This window comes from Pinus tabuliformis, chromosome 4_1, assembly GCF_031772625.1.
Source record: "Pinus tabuliformis cultivar Carrire ecotype Pingquan chromosome 4_1, CPIR1, whole genome shotgun sequence".
In the NCBI taxonomy this organism is placed as follows: Eukaryota; Viridiplantae; Streptophyta; class Pinopsida; order Pinales; family Pinaceae; genus Pinus; species Pinus tabuliformis.
The window spans coordinates 961,872,447-961,897,339 of NC_142303.1; the positions used below are offsets into that span (position 1 = coordinate 961,872,447).

General features: G+C 42.8%; 1 protein-coding gene across 1 annotated transcript in view; it reads right to left on the minus strand.

Moving 5' to 3' along the window:
- LOC149179351 (uncharacterized) overlaps positions 1-24,893 on the minus strand; it is a 136,096-nt gene that overhangs the window by 71,863 nt on the left and 39,340 nt on the right. The window contains exon 3 of the mRNA XM_089422428.1: positions 24,246-24,460. Coding sequence (XP_089278554.1) covers positions 24,246-24,460 — 215 coding nt within the window. The remainder of the gene's footprint in view (positions 1-24,245; positions 24,461-24,893) is intronic.

Consider the following 24,893-nt stretch of genomic DNA (forward strand, 5'->3'; position numbering starts at 1 on the left):
TACCACTGGTCCCAGTCCAGTATCATTGATCCCAGATCAATGAAGGTCATCCTAGCATAGGGAGTACGGTAGATACAGCGATGCATCCATCGGTACTACTATGGTCCCTATCCTCATTTCCCTGCTCATTGATCAGATGAGAGGTACTTCCCATGAGTCCCAGACTGCATGGATAGGATGCCTCGACAGGAGAACTTAATCAATCATGTCCTCACAGGAGAACTAATCATCCTGCTACACAATCGCCATGGAGAACACATCATCCAGACCTCACAGGAGAACTAATCATCCTGCTACACAATCTTCATGGAGAACACATCATCCAGACCTCACAGGAGAATTAATCATCCTGCTACACAGGAGAGCGAATCATCCTGTCCCACAAGAGAGCGAATCATCTTGTTCACAAGAGAGCGAATCATCCTGTCCATAGGAGAGCGAATCATCCTATCCCAGTGCGCACCACCAGGGGAAGGTGAGTCACCCTGTGGTCGTATGTTGCTCCAGTAAGAACCACAAGCCCCCAGAGCTCCCAAAGCTCATGTATACAACATGCAGGACCCTTGTACAAGGGTCTCTTGACGACTCCAAGTCATTCGGGAAAATCACAGATTTGATCTTTCCCCCGGGGCTTAGACAAAGTGTAGCGACCTGTACATCATCTCATAGCGATGGAGCTTCCTTGCTCATAGACTTACCCTATCCTAGATAGGGTAGTATCTGATGTCTATCTGTTGGAGCAATCGTCGAATACGAAATTCCTCAATAATCGAATCCCACCTCTAGTTGTCACAAAGAATCACAGTGGTACAAATAGCTCACTTGAAGAGCTTCCCCAACCAAGCAGCTTCATACAAGATCATACTCGTAGATATGTATCCGGTCTCAGCAGTGCTTATAACAACCGACTTCTGCTTCCTGCTCATCCATGATATCGAAGCAGAATCCAAAGAGAAACAGCGCTAAGAAGTGCTCTAGCGATCCTCCACACTGCCTGCCCAATCAGCATTCGAATAATCATGCAATTTCATATTTCCGGCAGTGTATCTCAATCCATGAGAGATTGTGCCCCGAAAACATCTCAGAAGATTCTTGGCACCAATCCAGTGAGGTTCAACCAAATATGAGCTCACCATGCTAACTGCAAAACATATGTCCGGAGGGAAGTTCACCAAGAACATCAACGCGAATGAGTATATGAGATTCAGAGGCATTTCCCAAATCTGGTCCGACATCACTACCATATAACTTCTGAAAGTTAAAATCCTCGAGGTAGTCACAGGCTTGCAGTTCACCATTCCACATCTGGAATCCAACTCCCTCTTACTTCTGCAAATGAGAGGGTCTGCACCTGTTAGAAGTAGGTCGTCCTCATAAGGTGCTGGTATGAGAGGTCTATCATCCACAACCTTCGGATGGTTTGGATCCGTTTCACTCCTAGTGAATCTCAACTTTATCAGACAGCTATCGATCCTCTCATACTATGCCCAATGTGTTTTGCTTCAAGCCATAGAGGGCTTTCTTCCACCTGCATATGCGAGATTCCTGATTATCAATCTCAGACCCCTTGGGTTGTTCCAAACCTATGGACCTGCTACATGAGGGGAATGGTCCCCGTGTAAGATTTTCCTTCGATACATCTCAGACATGTACTTTCATGCTCCTTTTGAATTCAGGCATCCCTGTCACCATCTGACTCACAGACCTTCGGTGCTACATGATAATGGACATGGTCCCCAGTGGACTTCCTACAATTTGATACAACCCTGAACTCAAAAACATCTTTGAAAATTCTATTTCCAAACACGTACCTTTCCATCGATGAATGCCACCTTGAAGCCTTTGACTTCCATTTCCGAGATGGACACTAGGTTCTTCTTGCGATCAGGTACATAAAAGTGATTCAGGGTTCCTTGCTTTCTTTGAAGAGTCGACCATTTCCTTGATGACCTGCATTATCTTCGAACACTCCTTCGCATAATGGCCAAACTTATTGCAACCAAGGCATCAGCCTTTCCTTCCACCCTTAGATCCGAACTTCCCAATGAAGTGATCTTTAGATGGGCCAGCAGAAACTTCCATTACGCCATTCTAATAATATGTTCTGCTTCGACTTCACCCTTTGTGAACTTAGAAGAGAGATGTGGAACTCATTAATCCTTTTGTCTTGTCCCTATTGTCTTTGGTGATTGCTCTTTCACTCTTGCTTGGGCATTGTCTTCACCTCAGTGCGGATACCATGTTAATTTTAGGTATGTTCTATGCTAGAGCAATTTATTTCAATTTCTTTTCCACATTAGCAATCACATCAACATAAAGTAAATTGCAAATAGAACATAAATATAAATCGCAGAAGACAAGCCAAGACAAGAGGACACAAGATGTGGCGCTAGCCAGGGACAAACCCCAATGTGGGGAAACCCTTGATCAATTCTTCCTTTATGTTCTTCAAAGTTCAGCAAAGAAAGTGAGAGTGATAGTTGTTGGGTAGCAAAGGCCCCGCATAACAGTTTTCGGGCTCAAAGCCCGCAATGTTGGGTAAAGGTATGGTAAAGACTCCGCGAGATGCGCGGAGCGCGAAGTGTAATGAGTCAAGTCAAAGGGTTGTCTGCCCAAAACTAATGTAAAATGAGTCGGCCTGTCCATGGTCTGCGGACCATGGAAATGTATAAATAAAGCAAGGCTCTATGGTTAGAAATCAGTTTTTGGTAAGTATTATTTTGATCTAGAATGTAATGGGTTTATGAGGCAAGAAGTCTTGGAGCGTCTGTAAGTCCGAGTCAAGGGAGTTGGTAGAGAGATAGAGGCTCTGCAGCTGTGTGCGCAGAGGCCTGGTAGAGTCCGCAGCTATGTGCGCGGACCCCTGCAGTTGAGTGTGCAGGGCAGATCTAGTTGTACTGAAGAGAAGATCAATAAAGATAAGAATTTCTGAATCATTGTGTGGTTTCTTGTGGATCTGTCTGTTGCTTATGTTCTGAATTTATGCATGATCTATTATATGGGTTTAGATCTTTCTTTATAATTGCGCGCACAAGGTTTTAAGTTTAAATGTTTGCTTAAAGACTGTAAAGAGTAGATCTGATCTATAACAAACTCATAAATAATAACTCTTAAGGAAGTGCCTTGTTCCGGATCTACGCAGAAGTAAAGTAGCGCGAAGCCACAGAACAGTTCGCAAACCCTCCAGACCACATCAAGACATCCCAAGGGTGCGGAAACCTGGTTCCAGCACCCTCCCCTGCTACCTCGGGTGAGACCTCAGTCCGCGCTCCGCGGGCTGTTGCCGAAAGGGCCGGTAGCTGCAGGATTTGTTTGGCTAATAACTCTTCCGAACCTGGGTCAAGGCCCAATAAGCCAACAAATGGTTCCGTTGCCGGGACCGGGATCTGCCTAAGGGATGTCTGATGTCGGAACACTAGAACCCTACAAAGAAAGAGCTTGAAGATTGGTTGGATCAGAAGCTTCACGAGTTCGTGGTTCAGGAAAATAGAAATCCGTGGATATCAAAAGAAAGGTGGTTGGATCGTTACATATACACAGAGATCCATGAGATCTTCTTAGCGTCATTCTCGACAAAGTTGTACGAGTGGATCGCGAGGCTAGCTGTCAGCGTGGGAAGGTGCAGACTAGATCAACCCATTGTGTGGACTCCGAAATTGGTGCACAGGCTAGAAGCATCTGAAGACAAAATCGCACGCGCAGTAGATCACTGGTTGGATCGGATAATAGGAGGGTTTATCACTGAATTCACGATAGACACAACTGTGAGTTATAGTGAAGCAAAAAGGCGCTTTCTCCAAGGGCCGCGGGGTAAATATATCAAATCGTTGAATACTTGGATTAAAATGTTGTTATGTGAAAAACGAATTATGCGCATTCATTAATGTTCGGCGTAACGCGGAGTGGAAGAGGCTACCGAGGAACCGAAGGATTAGAGAACAACCCTCTGATTTCTATTTCGCGAGAAAGCGAGGAAGAACTCGCAGGGTTCTCTCCGAGAAGCGCAGTTCGGTTGATTGGGCGGCGCATCCCGCTGATACCACCACCGTCCACGCCATCACCTACTTCTCCTACATCAAAGCCATCTTCGCCGACCCCACCTCCGCCACCACCGAAGGTTGCGATGGCAAGTGCAGTCAAGTTGCCGGTATTTAAAGGCGTAGGAAACGAGGAACCAGGTCAGTTCTGGTTTGTGGTAAAGGTTGTATGGGAAGCCCAAGGCATAACGGACGATAACGTCAAGAAGCCTACTCTGGTTAGCGCGCTGCAGGACTGCGCGTTGACATGGTATATAAAGTACTCAAGCAATCATCCGAATGCGGGAATAGCGGCGATCCAGGACGCATTGAACAGAGAATTTGGTCGGCCAAAATCAGAGGATGCAATCGGTCATTGGGTTCAAGGAAATCGCGATGTTACCTGGTGAAACCTCGTGGGATTTGGATCAGAGATTGAAAAGCACAATTCGTGAGGCTAACATGACATTGACAGATGCACAGCACTGCGCGTGGTTTGTGGCGTCTTTGACACCACATCTGAGGACGGCGCTATCACAGCAAAAGATCTCAACCCAAGCCAAAGCATTAGAGACCGCAATGAGGTTGCATGAAACCCCAATACAGGATCCGGGGTTGGGAGTTCAACAAATCCATGCACAAATACAAAACCTATGTTTAGAGATGCGAAGTTTGAAACAAGGACAGGCGCCTCGGTCAGAAGTGTGCGAAGAGGTGTGGTGTATCAAATGTAAGGGCCAGGGCCACGATAAGGATCACTGTCCGGTCTTTGCGAACTATGTGGCAACGGGGGGACCAATACCATTGCGACCAGAGGTACAAGCAGGGCCAAGCACGACGCCCGCACTCTGGTGCACGATCTGTCAGGTGGGAGGAAAGCATGCCACGGACAACTGTCATCTATTGCAAAATTTGAGACAACCCCCCCCCAGCAGTTATTTTGCAACTTTTGTAGAACAGTGGGCCACGATGAAAGAAATTGCTGAAGTTATGAGTTGTTGATACAGGTGCAGATGGAGGCGCATGGGCAGGATCCCGCCGCAGCAATAGCGCAAGGCGGATTCCAAGGACATGGACGAGGACAATTAATCTGCTATAATTGTGGAGGACCAAGGCACTACGCACGTGATTGCACGAAACCGATTAGAGCCTGTTTCCCGTACTGTTACCAGTTTGACCACAAAGCAGGCGATTGCCCCACGCTAATTGCTCAGATGCGGGAAAAAGGGGTGCTTTCGACTACTCCCACTCAGAACGTCCAAATGATGAAGGCTGAACTGCGCAAGGAAGACCCTAACATGAATATGATGCTCAGAAGTGGTGCAAGTACAGGAGAAGATAAGGGGAAGCAACCAGAGGAGGATGCATGGGTTCGTAAGGCCCCTACAAAACAACCAAAATTTGATTTGGAGCGCACGAAGGAAACATTTATGGAAGCTAAGAAGAGCTTCGCGGAAGCTTCTACTTCAGGTAGCAAGGATCAAACGGAGTCGAAGAGGGATACTTCTATGCTAACTACCTTCTTAGAGACATGCATGAAGCTACTACGGGATACTAACGCGGTGAAGGGATTGCAAGAGTTGATAACTAGGTGCGCAAGATTGGATGAACCTCAAATGGTCTGGAAGCTAGGCAAGCATGTGTTGCGCATTGGGCGGGAAATGCGATTGACTGCCTAGATTGGGGACTATGAGATGGATCAGGTTGTTCTAGACTTGGGGTCAGATGCGAATGTCCTACCTAAACAAACCTAGGAGCGCATGGGCAGGCCTGCACTACAATGGTCTCCTATCCAATTACAGATGGCGAACCAACAGAAGATCTTGCCTATGGGAAGACTGCAAGGAGTTACAGTAGACATCGACAGTGTAAGCACACAAACCGATTTTGAGGTCATAGAAATTATGGATGACAGTAACCCATATCCTACCTTGCTAGGGATAGACTAGGCAACGGATATGAATGGAGTCATCAATCTAAAGAAACGAAAAATGATATTCGAGAAAAAATCTCTCCGCGTAGTGGTTCCGCTAGACCCAGCTGAAGGGGCGCGCTATACTGAGCCAGTGCGCGACGAGGACAACGACGATGAACTGGATTGTATCTACCAGATCACAGCGCAAGATCAAGACCGAGTGAATCCGACAGTGAACGGACAAATCTCATGGGACCGTGATAGTTCCTGCACGTCGGACTCGGATGAAGAGATTGAGCGATGGCAGAACCGATTGCATGAGGTAACGACACTAAATTGTAATATGATGGTTAGGTCCCTACGACGTGTAACGATAGAGGCAAGGGAGCGGCCAACTGATGAGGAAGCCACGAAGGCAGAGGAACAAGTCGACCAATGCGCAACAACGAATCTGAGACAAAAGCCGCAGGATGCCCCGTGGAGGTACCATGCGCAACAATTGCTCACGAATGGAGTACATGCACAAAGATTCGGAGAAAGTGGCGTAGATGTCGAAGGCAAGTACGCGTACAGGTTGGAGGGAAAAGCGAGGTAAGCACCATCGCAAGCATAGGCTGCAAGTATATGTTGTGCAAGCACCCAACCAAATTAGAATCATAAGTCCGAATTCACTACAGCAATCCAGTTCGCCAGCGGCCTGTGACAAAGTCAGGAGGGGAACAGGGGGAAGCACGCACAGCGTCCGCCCAATAAAATGACCCACTGGGAAGTTGCGGATACCATGGGTTCGATGGGCCTATAATAGAAGGGAGGCAAAGATGAGATTGTCAATAATAAGACAAGAAGGAGCCCAGAATAAGCGGGGTAGCAGCAGGCCTCGCGCAATCAACGAACTATGGGCGCGGCTACGAAAGAAAAGTGCGCTAGTAGGGGAGGGAATCAACAATATGGAAAGTAGCAACGGCCACGTCGGCCGCGCGAGTCTGCACATAAGGGAACCAGGCCCAGTCGGGTCTCCCGCAGAACTAGAACGAGTCGTGACCTTGCTATCATGGTTGCGCCCGCACCTATGGAAGGATACACCCCACACAACAACGCACAAAGAGATAACGGCTACAGAGGCACTCGAAAGGTGCTCGCAGCCCAGGCTAGCAGGAAAGCTGAGACATCACACCGGGGGTGCGACCACCTGACTAGCTGTAGAAAGCACAGTCCCAGCGCCTCAAGCAGTTGAAAGAAGGCGCAGGACTATAAACAAGTCTGCGGGAAGCCGGCGCGGAAAACAGGTTCGGTACAGAGTTATTCGGTCCGCCAAATCGCGGTTGCACCACAAGGGTTGCGTTGTCGCGCAGAAAGGTCCAGAGGTGACCGTTAACACCACTATTCCTGACACGAAATTCAAGTTACAACAAGGGGAGCAGGCAGCGGGCCATTAAGACAGAGGTTCCAAGCTAGATACGACAAGATCTGCAGCTTAGCTGCTATTAATGAACTGAAAGTGGAGGGAAGGAATCCATTCAAAAATCTGTCGTCAACACTGGGTTATTCAAGATCTGAACCAGTAAAGACCAGCAAACACACGGCTACTAGGCATCCCATGAGTACCATGGCGAGAACCCGAGCATGGTTCGCGGAAGAGCTATACTCAACCCAGGAGGAGCCAGGTGAAGTAGCTGCAGGCCCCAAAGTCCCAAAATCCCCACGCACATCGCGGCCTAGGAAGAACAAGCAGATGATGGGGCAAGTCAGGGTATCACCAAGATTCAGTAAGTTATCAGTCGTCGAAAAGGGGAAAGCAATCACCACCGAACTCAAGGAGGACGACGAAGATCTACAAGATTTGATCGCTCAGATTGAAGCACAAGATGAAGACGAAGAGGATGTTTTCCGAATCCCTTCACGACCCCCATATATCTCCCCATGGAACGGGACGGCCAAGATATCGAAGGACCTGGACGCTGCAAAGAATACACTCCAGACCCCACTTCTTCCGGATGAGATAAGGTTCGATGGTTTACCGCTGGGACGAGTTCCAAGCATCAAGTTCGAAGACTGGGACCTTGCAGACAGCGACAAGTTCCCAGAATTGGCCGAAGAAAAATTACTGTCGTGGAAGTGGTTACTAGGTGTGGAGAAGGCGGGATTACTTAATCTAAGGTGGATACCCCACTATCATCGCGCAACCATCACCACTTTTGTTATCTGGCAGTTACTATGTCTAGTACATGATGGGTATCTCTGGTTGGAAGAGTCGATTCCTATCATAGCTGATTTAGTACACCAGATTACCCACTTGCCTATTAAAGGGAACGACCCCACAAACATAGCCGGAACGAGTAGCGATGTGGGTCTCGCAGAAACAATGAAGGCTAAATATAAGTTGGAGAAGCGAAAGTGGGGGTATGTAATAGCAAGCATCAAAGACCGAGGGGTGTGAATCGCCACCCAGCTACTAGCCAGCAAACTAATGAGGAAATGTCGCGCAGATGAGGTGCCAGCTCCTGTCATTGCGCTTGCGGAGCAGTGCGTAGAAGGGGTTCAGTTCAACTAGGCACAGTTTTTATGCGACGAATTTTTGACAAATTGTCAAGAAGCACAAGACAAAGGTAAGACATTTCATTATGCATGGTTGCTACTATCAATCCTTCTGGTTGCAGGAGAACTGCCGCAGGGTAGCCAGTTTCCCAACATTGAGGACAGCCTACCTGAAGCAGTGCGGTATACTTCGCTCTGGGCTACAAAGGATGCAGCAAGGGTTTCTGAAATCAAGGTTTTTTGGACCTTCATGGAGGGGAGTATCCGAACATGGATCGCTCACAGACCACGGATGTCTCCAACGATATACAACAATTTGCAAAGCACGGCCGAGTTCAAAGCGGACATGCATAACTTATATATCCAGGCGCGAAAGGATCCAAAGCGAGCATGGGTCACGCTCCCGTTCATTGCAACAGACGATGCCATTTACGAGGTATTGGCAACATGGCCTCCAGAGTGGCGCGCCCCAGACAAGGCTGTACTAGAACGAATGACAACACAGCAGCGCAAAAAGGAAATCCAGCTGCGACTCACTAAATTGGCTGAAAAGACACGTCAGGGGCAAAAAGCAGCTTCACCGCAAGAGGCAACCAAGGAAGTGATAGCCGAAGAAATCACGACAGATCAGGAAATGTCCTCGGAACAGGACATGCAAAGGGAACAGGAGACACAGGAACGCACAGACCATCTTACGAAATCGGCCCAAGTCAAAAGGCTGCGCAGCAAGGAATCGCCACATACATGCAAAAAGTCAAAAACAGCAAAGGCTTTGGAGAAAGAATTTATTGACAGCAGCAAACCGGCGAGCACTACCACTACAGGTGCGTTGGCGGAACTGATGACAGAACAGACAACTATGTTGGGGGAGATCAGAGCGCAGTTACAGGCATTACAGGTGTGACCCCCGGGCGGGGTGATCCTAAATCCAGCAGAAGACACAGCCACAGCTGAGCAGATGGCGTGCACCCACACAATGAACACCTTAGCGTTGCCAACAGGCGTTGTCATAGCAAAAGCCAAGGGTGACGTGCGTAGTTGGGGGTTGAATCTGGTCGTGCTTCCTAGAGAAACCCTATTCCAACTTCAGGATGTGGTAACCACTGAGCTTCGTGCCAGGGAAGGTCGCGCCCTCCAAACCTTGACGGAGCATAAGGCAAATCTAGAGCAGGTCACTCTCCAGCGCGATGACTTGGTCGCACACAACCAAGAAGTGGAACAGGCCATGACGGAAGCTTGCAACAAGGTACCAGAGCTAGTTATTCCAGCCGAACTTCCAGCACCTGACAAGATTCATCGCATGGCCGCAGGATTCCGTACGGCCCAAGAGGAGGTCGCGAAGGCTCAGTGGGAATTAAATTTACAAATTGCAGAGCTAAGACTGAAGGCACAGCCGCCCACACCTCCCGAAGTCCGAGAACGGCGCCGCGGCCAAATTCAAGCAAGATTGGAAATGATAAAGCGCGCGGTCCAAGATTGCTCGAGTCTATTAGATCAATCCCTCCTTACGCTCACTTCTCTCCAGCAAGATCCAACCATACAACAAGTGGAAACAAAAGCGCGGGAGTTGTAGCGAGCATATGACACAGTCCAGGGGACTGCACAGATGGTCGCTATCACGCAGCAGTTGGCTAAAATGAAGGAGGCCCAGGCTCTCAAGGCACAAGTGGACGTCGCTCGGCAAAAAGAGGCAGTGCTTAAAGACCGCATCCATCCCTGGCTTGATGAAGCATTCGCAGTCTCCACCACCATCGAGGGAAAGTTAGTGCACATGCAGGGAGCATATGATCCCGGACAGGCTATTGATACTGATGCATCGGCGGCTCGTGTAGAACACATACAGCGGATGGCGAAAGAGTTTGTTGCAAGTACAAGCGAAGCACAGAAGTTGCTGACTGACCTCCGTGCGAAGATTGTCGCACCAGCCGAGTGACTCGAGACGAGTCACGATGATTGTGTTGGGGGACTGTTGGGTAGCGAAGGCCCCGCGTAACGGTTTTGGGGCTCAAAGCCCACAATTTTGGGTAAAGGTATGGTAAAGACTCCGCGAGATGCACGGAGCGCGAAGTGTAATGAGTCAAGTCAAAGGGTTGTCCGCCCAAAAATAATGTAAAATGAGTTGGCCTATCCATGGTCTACGGACCATGGAAATGTATAAATAGAGCAAGGCTCTATGGTTAGAAGTCAGTTTTTGGTAAGTATTATTTTGATCTGGAATGTAATGGGTTTATGAGGCAAGAAGTCTTGGAGCATCTGTAAGTCCGAGTCAAGGGAGTTGGTAGAGAGATAGAGGCTCTGCAGCTGTGTGCACAGAGGCCTAGTAGAGTCCACAGTTGTGTGCGCGGACCCCTGCAGCTGAGTGCGCGGGGCGAATCTAGTTGTACTGAAAAGAAGATCAATAAAGATAAGAATTTATGAAAAGAAGATCAATAAAGATAAGAATTTATGAATCATTGTATGGTTTCTTGCGGATCTGTCTATTGCTTATGTTCTGAATTTATGCATGATCTGTTATATGGGTTTAGATCTTTCTTTATAATTGCACGCACAAGTTTTTAAGTTTAAATGTTTGCTTAAATACTGTAAAGAGTAGATCTGATCTATAAAAAACTCAAGAACAATAACTCTTAAAGAAGTGCCTTGTTCTGGATCTACGAGGAAGTAAAGTAGCGCGAAGCCACAGAACGGTTCACAAACCCTCCAAACCACATCAAGACATCCCAAGGGTGCGCAAACCTAGTTCCAGCACCCTACCCTGCTACCTCAGGTGAGACCTCAGTCTGCGCCTCACGCGCTGTTGCCGAAAGGGCCGGTAGCTGTGGGATTTGTTTGGCTAATAACTCTTTCGAACCTGGGTCAGGGCCCAATAAGCCAACAATAGTACATTTACAATAGAAGTCAATCACTTTGACTTTTGATATTGGCATAAGATCAGTTGAAGACATATTGCTTCAACTGATTCTCTAAGGTGACTCGTTCACCTATCATAGTGTTGCATCTCGTCTATTTGCTGCACATTACCATGTGACACCTTGATGTACTATCACATGTGTTGAACCTTGATGACTGAGCTGCTCTTATCTTCATGCTACTCATCACGCTGCATCTTCCATGGTCTTATTCATCATCAAGCTGCCCATGCTCATGATCTCATTCATCATTATGCTGCCCATGCTCATGTCATCATGCATCATTATGCTGCCCATGCTCATATCATCATGCTGCTTATTATGCTACCCATGATCTCATACATCATGCTGCCTTCCTTCGGAGACAAATGCTCCGGCTGTTTCGGCAGTTCCCGGTAGTTCCAGCTTTTCCGGCAGTTCCGACAGTGCCGGCATTTTCGGCTTTTCCGACTTTTTCGGCGGTTCCAGCTTTTCAGGCAATTCCGGCTTTTCCGGTATTTCCAGCTTTTCCAGCGTTTCCGACTTTTCCAGCGTTTCCGGTAGTTTCGGATTTTCCAGTAGTTCCAACTTTTCTGGCTTTTCCGGTATTTCCAGCTTTTTCGACGTTTCCGATTTTTCCGGCAATTTCGGCTTTTCCGGCAGTTCTGGCTTTTCCTTAGGATCTCTCCTCCTACTAAAACCCAAAGACAAGTAGAGAGAGGAAGAGATCCAAGTGTGTGTAGAAATGACTTGAAGTCCTCTTCTATTTATACTAAAATGTAGAGGTTGAATAGACATGACTGTTGGGCTTCTGAGCCTACATAAGTTGCTGGCCGACTTAACAATTTGTCCATAGCATAAATAAATTCATAACTTCATAAATACTTATCGGAATCGGATGATCTTTAAATCAATCCTACACCTCTCAATGAGAGGGATCCAACAAAAATATCAACTGCCATAAATAATATGACCCACATGGAGTTTGGCCCTAGTTGCCAATTTTAACATGCATGAGAGAGGTTGAGTTGATCAAGGGTGCACAGATTAGTGTGTTGAGGATCAGTAAATTGTAAGGGAATTTTTCCTAGTACCTTGTAATCAATTTCTAAGATTTTGTTGAGCAAATTAATAAAAACACACAAGTTGGCAGGTTTTCCCCAGTTAGGGTTTCCTAGGTAAATTATGGTGTATTGTTTATTGTGTGCTTGTGTCTTTGTGAATTTATGTTCTGCTACTATTATTTGTTAGAATACTTATCATATTTAGTAAAAGAGTTTGGAGTTCAGTTTTTGTTTTCCTCATCTCAAAATTTTTATTAAATTGGCATCTCAGTATTAGAAATCTAACATGGTATCAGAGCAGGTCTCTGATTGAAGACCAAAAAGTGTGTTATTTTCCTCAAGAGCAAGTGAAATTCGTAGGAAAGGGGACGCAGTTCACTTCGGGATTGTGCAAGGGTCTCTGAGTTGTTCAAATTTACAGAAAGGTGTATTTGGGGTTGAGATTTGAGGACCGCCTTGATGGGGCCTAGAATTTCTGGTCTTGGAAAGAGAGGATTGGTATAGTATTGGAGGAGCACGGAATTTGGGAATTTGTGGAGAGTCCACCAGTTGTACTAGCAAATCCTAAACAACAGGCCCAACATAACAACAACGGAAAGGCCACAACAATAATCCTTGAAGGAGTCAAGGATCATATCATACCTCACCTTTCCAGAAAAAGACAACTTAAGCCATGTGGACAACTATCTTTGGGTTGTACCAGGGTATGAGTGAGGCCAGAAAGCTGGCACTCAGAGATAAACTCAGAATTATCAAGATGACTAAGTATAAGTCCATGATTTCTTGTCTGACCAGATTCACCCAAGTGAAGGACAAGTTAGTCGGGGATGGGGAGACAGTCTCGAACACAGATCTTGTCAATTTTATACTATTGAGCTTTCCCAAGTCATAGGAAAAATTCATTGATGGAATGAGTGGCAAAGAAAAGCTACCAAATTGGGAGAGGTTATGAATTGAATGCATGCAAGAGGAGATCAAGAAGCAAGCCAAATTTGGGTCTCATCTGAAACACTGAAGAAGAGAAAATCTTTGCCCTAACCAACAAAGGGGGCAAGGCCATGTTGAGAAACCAATATGCTAGTAGATTAGGGTTGATTTCTCTTAACTTGATAATTACTTGTGAATGTTTGTTGGCTTCTTATTAAATTTATATTCCCTTGATCAAGCAATTACCAAAAACCCACTAGGGGGAAAACCCAAGAAATCCTTTTCTTCTAGAATGAGATCAAAGTGAGATATCCAAGACCCAAGACCAAGACCAAGACTGCCACAAAGACCCAAGACAACCCTCCTCCAAGCCATAGTCAACAAAAGTCAACTTTGGTAAAATCTATGAAATTTGTTCATCTATTGAAATTTCGGCCCCTGAAATTTTGAGCCTGTAGTAGCACAAAATTTGCCTCAAGAAAACTCACACATGTGAACAAAACTAAGGCAAAAATTAGCTCATCTTCTCTCTCGTTTGACTATCCTCTTTCTCCTTCAACTTCGGTTGGTTTTTCTTCTTCATTTTGCCCAGAAATTGATGTGAGTGAGTGAGTGAATGGTTGAGGTTGAACTGACTTGTATTTATACATGTCCACGAGATCGTATAGCTACCTTTTTAGGCCGACTTGACCAAGGAGGGTCGACTTGGTCTTGTGGATGACATTTTGACTCTTTGACTCAAATAAAATATTTTTTCCTTTTTCTTACAACTAGTACAAATCCGACTTTGACTCAATTACATTTCTTTCACTGATAATAAAAAAAAATTGACTCAATTGACCCTATAAGCATGAAGAACATGCTTTGACTAGAAATAATGAATATAATAAATGAATGAATATATCAATAGTATATTTGAATTACATTATGAAGACCGACACAAGTTAAATTTCCAACAAGCCAAGGGCAAGAAAATCTAGGAGGGGTCGAGTCCAGTTTTGGAGGCAAGAATAAGAAAGATCTCAGAAAGCAAAGTGCTTCTCTTGTCGTCAGTTTGGACACTATTCCACCAAGTGTCCAAGCAGGAAGAAGGGATCAAATAAGGATCACGTGGCAGCATCAGCAGAGGCATAGGAGTTCACTTCTCAGTTTGAGGAGTTTTCACTCGTAGCTTGCATGGCAAGCTCAATGGTCAATAGTGTTGAAGAATATAGGGCAAAGTAGTGTAGTGTGATTCTTCGTTACTTGATAACAATTTGTGATGCACTTTGACAATTTATCTTCTTCTTCTTATTAGTGTGTGTGTTTCATCAAACTGCTACCAAAACAAAATAACAAGAACACAAAGTTGGGCTCTCTTCCAAGGACAAAACCTCTCAACTCTCGAGAGGAAAACCCTTGGTAAGTTTTCTCTTATTGAAGCTTCTTATTTAAACAACTGTCAAACCCTAGACCCTTGACTAGGATATCCTCCAAGCATAAGTCAAATCCTTCCTCTTGTTGCACTATAACTTCCGACAATTTGCTCCTCAGCACTTCGTCCTTCTTCTGCGGCTTGTCTAAGCTAGGCTCTCTTCTTATTAGGAGAAACCCTAGAAAATTAGGACTTCTCTACTTTGCTTTAGAGAGAAACTTCTTCGCTTTCTTAGGAGACCTTGTAGACGTAGTTACACATCTGAATGAGGGTTCTAAATGTGTTGCCTTCAACTGTTGTCAAATCCGCAAAAATATATTGCTGAAATCTTCGCACATGTGGACAAAAACCCTAAAACATTCCCCTTATCTTTGTTGCCTTTTCCTTCCTTCTTCGCTGCCTTAGATGGCTCCTTATTGACTTCTGCTTCTTCTATTCTCGGCTAGTTCTAGCTTCTTTTTTTGCGCTAAAAGAGAGATATGATTCTTGTTTGAATGAGGAGTGGACAGCGTCTATAAATAGAGGTTTGTCCCTCCTTTTTAGGCCGACTTCACTGTTTCATCATTATACATCTTTTATTCATTATTCAGCTGCTTGGAGACTTCGTTGAGGCTAGGAGAGAATTTGACTTGACTTGGAGGTGTTCCCATGACCTTGTATATTGACATACATGATGTAACATGCCCTCAAAGGGTCTCATCATAATTAAATTTTGACTTTGACTCTCTAGAAGCACCTTATAATGTGCTTGACCTATTTTCAATGAGCAAGAAACTCATTGACAAATAATATAAAAATAATTTATCTTTTCTTGAATAAATACAAATGTCAAAATTACATTTATGAAGACCTAGCCTAGTTACATTTTCTCAACAAATAGTGTATGGTATACTGACAGTGGAGCATCCTGTCATATGACTTGGAACAAGAGTTCTTTCAGCCAGTTCACAGAGAAGGATATGTAGTTTCATATAGAAATGGGAGATGATGGCAAGTACCTAACACACAGCTCGGGTATTGTAAATCTTGAGAGGGAAACTAGGAATCCTATCTACCTTAGAGATGTCATCTATGTCCTGGGGTTGAAGAAAAACCTTGTTTCAGGCTCAACTTTAGAAAGCAAAGGTTATGAGGTCATCTTTAGCAGACGAAAGGCTTTCCTCAAGCCCTTAAAATCTGAAGCCATGAAGCAAATTGGAGTTAGGGTGGAGAACCTCTATAGATTACAAGTTGAGACAGAAGCGGCCTCGAGCAGCAAAGAGATCAGTGTGTTGAAAAATCCTTAGGGCAGCAATTAGGGTTGATTTCTCTTTTACTTGATAATTGTTTGTGATTATGTATTGGCTTCTTATTACTTTTATTGTGTTTTGATCATCATACAATTTACCAAAACCATAAACTATGAAGATCACAAAAAGATAATGAACACAAGCGATAGACTCCAAGCCAGCCAAGGCAAAACCCCTCCACGAGGAAAACCCAAAAAATATTCTCTTCTTATAGAATAGATCAAAGTGAGAATTCTACGATCCAAACACCAAGACAAAGTCCTTCTACAAGCTCCAAGTCAACCCTCTTTTCAACCTTAATCAAGTCAAATTCAACAAAGTCAATGTTGGTCAACAGTCACCAAATCCAGTCAAACGGTGATTTTCGGACATGCAACTCTTCCTAAAATTCTCAGCTCCTGCAGCTACTTGCAGGGCCAAGAGCATCTTGGAGTTGGTACACTAAAATGTAAGCAGACCATTTTCCTCTCCATCCCTAATGGGATACATATATTATGTCACCTTTATCGATGACCACTCAAGAAATACATGTATCTTCATCATGAATAAGAAAGATCAGGTCTTCTCGAACTTCATGGAGTTCAAAGCCTTGGCGGAGAACCAGACTAGTAGGAGGATCAAGGCACTGAGGTCAAACAATGGTGGGGAGTACATCTGCAACGCTTTCAGCGACTTGTGTTCTAAGGAGGGCATGCGGAGAGAGCTCACTGCACCTCATAACCCTCAGCAGAACAAAGTGGTTGAGCGCAAGAACCAGAGCATTGTTGGAGCGGTCAGGGCTATGCTGCATGATAAGGGGCTACCTATGTTTCTTTGGGTAGAGGCATGTAACACTGCAGTTTTTTTGCAGAACACGAGTCCACACAAAGTGTTAGGCAGAGTTACACCAGAATAGGCTTTCACAGCCAAGAAGCTCAACGTGTCTCACTTTTGGATCTTTGGCAGTCTTGTTTACTGCCATTTGCTTTCAAATAGTTGAAAGAAGTTGGAGCCCACAGCAAAGAAGGGCATTTTTGTAGGCTACAACAAGACATCTAAGGTGTACAGGTTGTATATTCCAACACTTAGGAAGGAGTGATCAAACGTGATTGTGAAGTTCGAGGAAGATAGAGCTCTGACGAAGTCTTTAGAGCGTGAGTAGGGCATAGCACATGAGGAGGAGCAACAAGCTCCCAAGTAGGAAGGCCAGCGATATTCTCAAGCTTCATCATAGCAAGTTGTTGCGCAGGTCGACCAACACACAATTAAGGAGAAAGCGCGGGAACAAGAGGAGAGAGTAGTGTTAAAAGGGCCCACTCAACCAGTGACTCCCAAGTGCAGTGAGAGGACGGGACAGTTGGGAAGATCAGTTGATTAGGGAGGCTCAAGAGAGACTTGGAGCTCCCAGTTCCACATTCATAGAGCAAATAACCACAAAGATATACGAGATATATGGCACTGATGACAAAGGTGATGGACTCTAAGCCTTCTTGTTACAAGGAGTCAATTTCACAGCATGTTTGGCATGATACTACAATGAAGACTACTTTTCCATCAGGTAGAACGATGTCTATGAGATAGTGCCAAGATCAGGTGGCAAATCAATTGTGGGATCAGGTTGAGTGTACAAGTTCAAGCATGCAATGGATGGGAGTGTGGAGAAGTGTAAGGCTAGATTCACGTCCAAAGGGTTCTCTCAGGTCAAAGCGATTGACTAAGATGAGATATTTGCACCAGTGGCCCGATATTCGTCCATTAGGACTATCCCAGTGATTGCAGCACATTGGGGTGGAGGATCCACCAGATGGACGTGAAGATCGCTTTCCTTAAAAAAGTCGTTGGGGAAGAGATTTATGTTGATCAGCCTCAGCAATATGAGACTTTCAACAGAGATATGTATGTTTGCAAGCTGAACAAAGCTCTTTATGGGCTCAAGCAAGCGCCGAGGGCATGGTATGCCCAGATAGATAGCGACCTTCTCGGATTGGGCTTCACCGAGAGTGAAGTTAAACCCAACCAGTACTATATTGTGGTTGAGGAGAAGCCTCTCATTCTTGTGTTGTACGTTGATGATTTGATATTGACAGGGGACAAGGAGCTCATATGTGACTGCAAGAGAGATCTTGCAAAGGAGTTTGAGATGAAGGATATAGGGCTTATGAAATATTTTCTTTCGCTAGAGATTCGGCACGATGATGGACAGATATTCTTGGGGCAGGGTAGATACACGCAAGAGATTCTCAAGAGGTTCCACATGCAGGATTGCAGGTGTATGACCACTCCTCTAATCACAAACTGGAGGAAGGTGGACACTACCAGAAGTGAGCGAGTGGATACCACTCTATACAAGCAGCTCATAGGGTCGTTGATCTATCTTGTGAACACATACCCAAACATTTGCTTTGCAGTTAACCAATTGAGCCAGTTTATGGTTGAGCTGACCAGAGTGCATTGACCATTTTTACTATTTAGTCCTAGGAACAAATAGAGGGTTCACACATGTTTTCAAACTCGAACCTCTGATTATGCTTAAGAGTGATTGCAAGTAGGTGAACATGTATAAGAGGAGTCACATACTTATCAGGGTGATACATACAATTCCATTACCTTAACCGTTTTGCAAAGATAGTAAAACTTAAATGAGTACTAATGCGAAAACCGATGGCTTAAGCTAGTGCCATGATACCAAACAACTTATATGTTATTAAAACCTTTTCCTTGTGACTTCATTTGTGTCAAAAATTGCTTAAAAACTTGTGTGCCTTAAAAATATAGGGAAACCTTTTCATTGATGCCCATTGTTTCATATAACTTTTTGTAAAAATTAATTTGTTTCTATATGCTTTGAAAAAATCATCTTATATATCATCAATAAGAGATAAAATGTACATCATGAAACCAAAGTGTTGTTGGAAATAATACTGAGAGGGGGGGGGGAATCAGTATTATCAAATCAATATAACTTTTTCATTTTCATACTCAGATTCATATACGCTACTTCAGTTAAGACAAACCGCGTGTATACGCAACTATATGTAATACAACAAGCGTATATCAAGTAAACTTATGATTCAGTTAGTTGATCCTTAATGAGTGCATCAGAACATTATTAACCATATGAACAGTAAACAGGAGCAGTATAACAGAACAGATCATCACACATAAGCAACACACATGAACACCATGATATAAGGTGGAAACCCAATGTGGGTGAAAACCACCTGCTGCAACTCGTCTCTTTCTTCCTTTAATAAGAAACTTCTTTTTACAATATTTATGTACTGGTGCAGTCTTATACCAGTACGCAGGCTTCTACCTGCAGAAGGCTACAACCTTCTCTCGTTTTCCAGACTCTCCTGGAAGGGAGCTACAACCCCCTTAGCTCTTGTACTAGCTGAAGTACTAGTACGTAGGTGCTGGCCTACAGAAGGCTACAACCTTCTCTTTTCTTCCAGGGACCACGTTTCATAAATTTTCAAACTGGATCCATAAATACAAAACAATCACCACTGTAAGACAATCATCAACTATACCTGCATCATCAATCTCTAAATCACCCAATACTAAATCACTGAAACCCTGTCATCAAAACACAGTTACCAGAACACAGACCAGAGCCCAGAACTCTGCAACAACCACTAGGACCAACAGCAACCTGAAACATCAAATCTCATAATGCATACGCTACTTGACTGTGTCAAAACCGCGTGTACACGCGAACCGCGTACAAATCTAAAGATTATTACTTATACCTTCGCTGCCATTTCCAACTTGATTCAGATCGAGCCAAGCATCACATTCCCATAACCAGCATACTGGATCTCCACACTTCATCAGGCATTCATTACTTCCACACCTCCCTTGGCCTAATGATCTTCTCCTTATATAGGTTTAGGCTTCTCTCAATACCATGGTCCAAAACCATGTAGAAACAATACCTTGGACCCAATACCTGGGGTCAACACTTCGGACCAAATACCACGGACCAATACCGAAATACCATGGACCAATACTTAGTTTTCCAACATGTACGCGCCTTTCCTTCTGTGAACATGCGTGTGTACGCATACGCGCCTTTTGTTCTTCTCACCCGCGTGTATACGCGCTTTCATCAAGGTTAACCTGCGTATATCTCTCTCTTGACCTACTGTACTAAGATCTGTCCTCTAATTGAGTTGCCATCACCTGTATCATGCCTCTGAGTGAGTTGCCATCAAGGACAACACTTGTATCATAATGCCAACAAGTGTGACCAGACAGGTTGGCCCTCCCGACGTAAGCAAGGAGAGCTAGCATGTCATATTTGGCTCTATTCTTAAGTGAATCAATATCTTTCTTGAAAATATCAATCCTTAGAAATCTACACAACCATCTCTAATATAAAAGTAGCGAGTTCTCTTAAAATGGACGACTTAATCACCTGCTTAAAGGTTGTGCAGCATTGCCTTTTCCCTAAAACCAATATGCCTATCAGTGTGATCATTTGCTCAAATGTTCCCTCATTTCGTGAAACATTTCTTGTAGAAATTTCTGTTTTCCCACCCCGGTTTTCAGTTTCTCCTTATTTCTCCCATGTAGTTAAATGCCCATTCCCATAACCATACATTTAACAGACTGAAAAAAAAAAATATTGTTGAAAACACAAATTCTGGAAATTTTTCAGAATGCTGGAAAATGCAGAATTAAAAATCAGCAATCAAAAACAGCCATTAAAACACATTAAAACACTGATATTTTTGGTCAACTTGACCCTGGAAAAACCCCCTACAACTCTTGGGGAAAACCAGTTTGAGAGCTCTTCTTTATTTCTGAAAATTGCCTTTTTACAGTGAGAATTATTCAGCAAAAATCAGCAAGCAAATTTACAACTTATCTCCTTTCCCGTGCCTCACAGCGATCTGGAAATTACAGCAAACAGGACAGCAATAAACGCTGTACGGCCTCTGTTTTGTGTGCAGAAAAATCAGCAAACTGCTCCTCGATTTTTGTGCAAAAATCTGCCTTTCACTATGTGCTGAATCAGCTGTACAAATCTGCTCAACTGCTGCCTTGGAATGTGTGCCAAGCTGCTGTCTCCTTCTCCTCCCTGCTCAGAAATCTCTCTTAATCTCTTGCTCTCCTTCTCCCAATCTGCTCATGAAAGAATGAATGACCTTTTCCTCCTTTTCCTCCTTTAATATAACTCCAAGTGACTTTTGGGTGATCCAAGTGACTTTTGGGTGATCTCTAAATCCAATGGCTGAAATAGATTTAGATCAATGGTTGAGATTAAATGCTCATTTAAATCTCACTTTCTATTTTTTAATTCACCCCACTTTAATAAAGACCCACTTAGTCATTTATTTCCAAAGTCATTTTTCCTTTCTAATTTTTCATTTACTTTATAAAAGTTACTTTAAAATTAGACTTAGTAACTTTATCACTTAAAGTCACTTTTAAATTAGATTTAACTTTATAAAATTATAAAGTCACTTTAGGAGAAAAATTAAATTCTTTTGGACACTTTTCCCTAAGCCAAAGATCAAAGCCTAAGGGAACCACCTGTCCTCCGGTACCAAATTTCAACATTTCTTCCCAGAAGGATCCCTTTCCAATGAATGGGTGCAACTAGAGAATGGTGTATTGTCAGCATGGTAATGGACCCAGTGTTGCAGGGGAGCGCCCCCCCCCCCAAACGATCCCGCTCCCAATCCACACTCCGAGCAAGAGCGACTCAGGAGCGGGTCGGGAGCGCGCTCCCTAAAAAAATTTTGCTCCCTGCGTTTTCGGGAGCATTTTGCCTTTTTTGCAAAAATTTTTTGTAGTAATGTTTGAAATGCAATTTTTTTTGAAATAAACAAATAATTTTTGAGTGGTGCAGCTTAATGATCAAGTCTATGTCCCTAGTATTGATATGTTATTCATGGTAATGTTAAATTCTTAAAGTAAAAGTACTTAAATTTTTAACATTACCATGAAATGACTCGAGATGTTTGAGAGTGGTTCCGACCTCATTGGATTTCATATGGAGAAAGTAGAATTTTAGATTTCATTCAAAATCCAGCAGACTTATCAGTTTTCAAGATTTCAGGATTGGGGGATTGCAATGTTTCCATTGAATTTTGTCATGTATTAGGGTATGGAACTTGTATTTAATCAAGAGCACCAATCCCTCTATGTACCTTGATGTTAGTGACATTGGTTGTCGAACTCCTCTATCATGACCCTCCTAAAAATGTACGCATCACTCAAACAAAATCTTGACTTGACATGCTATGCTTTTTCTATCTTATGTTAATGCTTAGAGGGTGATATTAATGACAAAGATCCCTATACAGATACAGAGGTAATGACAAAGATACCTCTGGATATTAATGCTTAGAGGGTGATATTAATGACAAAGATCCCTATACAGATACAGAGGTAATGACAAAGATACCTCTGGATATTAATGCTTAGAGGGTGATATTAATGACAAAGATCCTGATTTTCCAACAAGACTAAAAAATTAGACATTTCTCGTGGTGGCAAGAGGCCCAAGCATAAGAAATAGATAATAGATTTACTTCTCTTTTCTAGTTTCTAGTAGTTTTTATAACTATTGACTCTTTCATATTTATTATGATATTTTTTTAAACAATATATGACAATTTAAATTTGAAGTTGGCAATTATAACTCATTAGTAATGAGTTATGAATATGATGCTTCATGAAAGTTGCAAGTTGTTTCATTTCATTTCATTTTAGAACATTTCCTTTCATGTTAGATATTATTTGTTGTAATGGTTACACTTGGCTTACAAGTACAACTTTGGTGATCAATGATGATAAATGTTATATATTGAATTTTGAAAGCTTGAAACTTTAAGATTGATGAATCATGAGACTCAATATGTTGTATGTTACTATGTTACCAACTTGTGGATGTGGTTGATGAAGATTATAACTTCTAGATGATTGTTGTTATATGGTTCAATCTATGTTTTTTTATGTTTTTATATCTAATTCATTATTCTACATGTTTTTGTTGCATATATGTATCAAAAAATAAATATATATATATATATATATATATATATATATATATATTAATTATATATAAAAAACGCTCCGGGATTCGCTCCCAAACCGGGAGCTTCTGAAAATGTCGCTCCCACTCCCAAGTAACACTGAATGGAGCGCTTCCCTCATATCAAATGAGTGACCAGCTAAATTGGCTCTCAAAGGGACCACTCAAGAAGTTCAAAACTAAAAGAAATTGAAACCAAAATTCAAGCTCATTAGCTCTTGAGAAGGCATGAAAGTTATGTTGTTTAAGAAGCTCCACTCAAAAGAATGAAATAGGGGAAGCTTTGTCTTATGTCAGTATCAAGCACCCATCAAGTCATGGTCCACTAATAAATCAGTGTTTGGCATCACAACAACACACAGGCATGCTCCCTGCATTAATGCCGTCATAGCTGAAGAGACTATGTGCAAGTCCTAGGAAATTTTTTGACAAAATGAATACCACTAAATTGTTACATCTAAGACAAAACTTCTTGTTGGTTAAATTTTTAAAATAACACAAGGAAATTTGCTTACCAAACCGTTTGTCGTTAATATCAAAGCAAACAAGATCAGTATAAGCATCTAGCCTAAATCAGAAGTACATTTTTTTTACTATGATGACACTTAATCTTACACAAGTAGAAACCTGCAACTGTAGAAGACGTTACAATAGAATGTAATGTTTAAAAAACTAGAAGACAATTAGGAAACGTCCTATAAAATAACCATAATGAGGTTTACAAAGAAGCCACAATCCAAGAGAATTTTATTTCAGGAGATTGATGGCACTTCTTTAAAAATAAAGAGTGCATCCATAAAAAGTTTATTGTTCTTTGAATATTTTAAGAGAGAAATTACTAGGGCATTCAACATGAAAACAACCATAATGCTAAAATGGAAATCAAGGTAAGGTGAACATGCACTCTAGAGTCTAAACCTTGTTTTTTTGTGAAAAAAATGGAAACTAAAAAGCAAAACCATCTACCACAGTCTCTAAACATCCATATACCTAAACTTTGCTGTTTCTAAACAGTCTCTAAACATACATATACCTAAACTTTGATGTTTCTAAACAGTCTCTAAACATACATATACCTAAACTTTGATGTTTCTAAACAGTCTCTAAACATCCATATGCCTAAACTTTGATGTCCACATCCAACCACAGTTAGCAGCTCAACAGTTATACCTGAGCCTGTCTTTCTCATATTGACGTAGCTTTTCATTCTCTAACTCATCTTGATCATCTTCACTAGATTCATCGTCACTTCCAAAGAGAGCAGGACCACGCACTGCTTCTTCTGCCATCCGTTTCAATCCAAATTCTGATGGATAAACTGTTACTGTCAAGATCTGACCACCTTTAGGAAGAAAACAATTCATACATACTAGCAAATCAACAGCCTGCAAAAAAATCAGAAAAGGAGTAAGGACTATGCCATTGAATGGAGAAAATGAATATACAAAATGATCAACCTATAATTTCATTATACCAATCAGGAACCATTGATTACAGGCTCTTAAGCAATTATTCTTTTCCTTGTTAGGTTGATGCTGCATAAAACATTGGCTAAAAGAAAGTACAATAGGTTCTCGTACACCACCTTAAAAATGATCATATTCTAATCTTATTGCAGCAAAGATGATATTTATATTTTTATACAACTGAAGAGTTTGAACATTCTTAATCTTTCTTTTCTCGAAAGTTCTGAAAAAATATCGTTTAAGTAGAAGCATTTCCAACAAAAAATCTATTTAACTTTAATCAAAAATTAAGGAATTCATTTTTACCCATCTATAGAGGATAGCATCCTCTATTGAACAATCAATGTATATC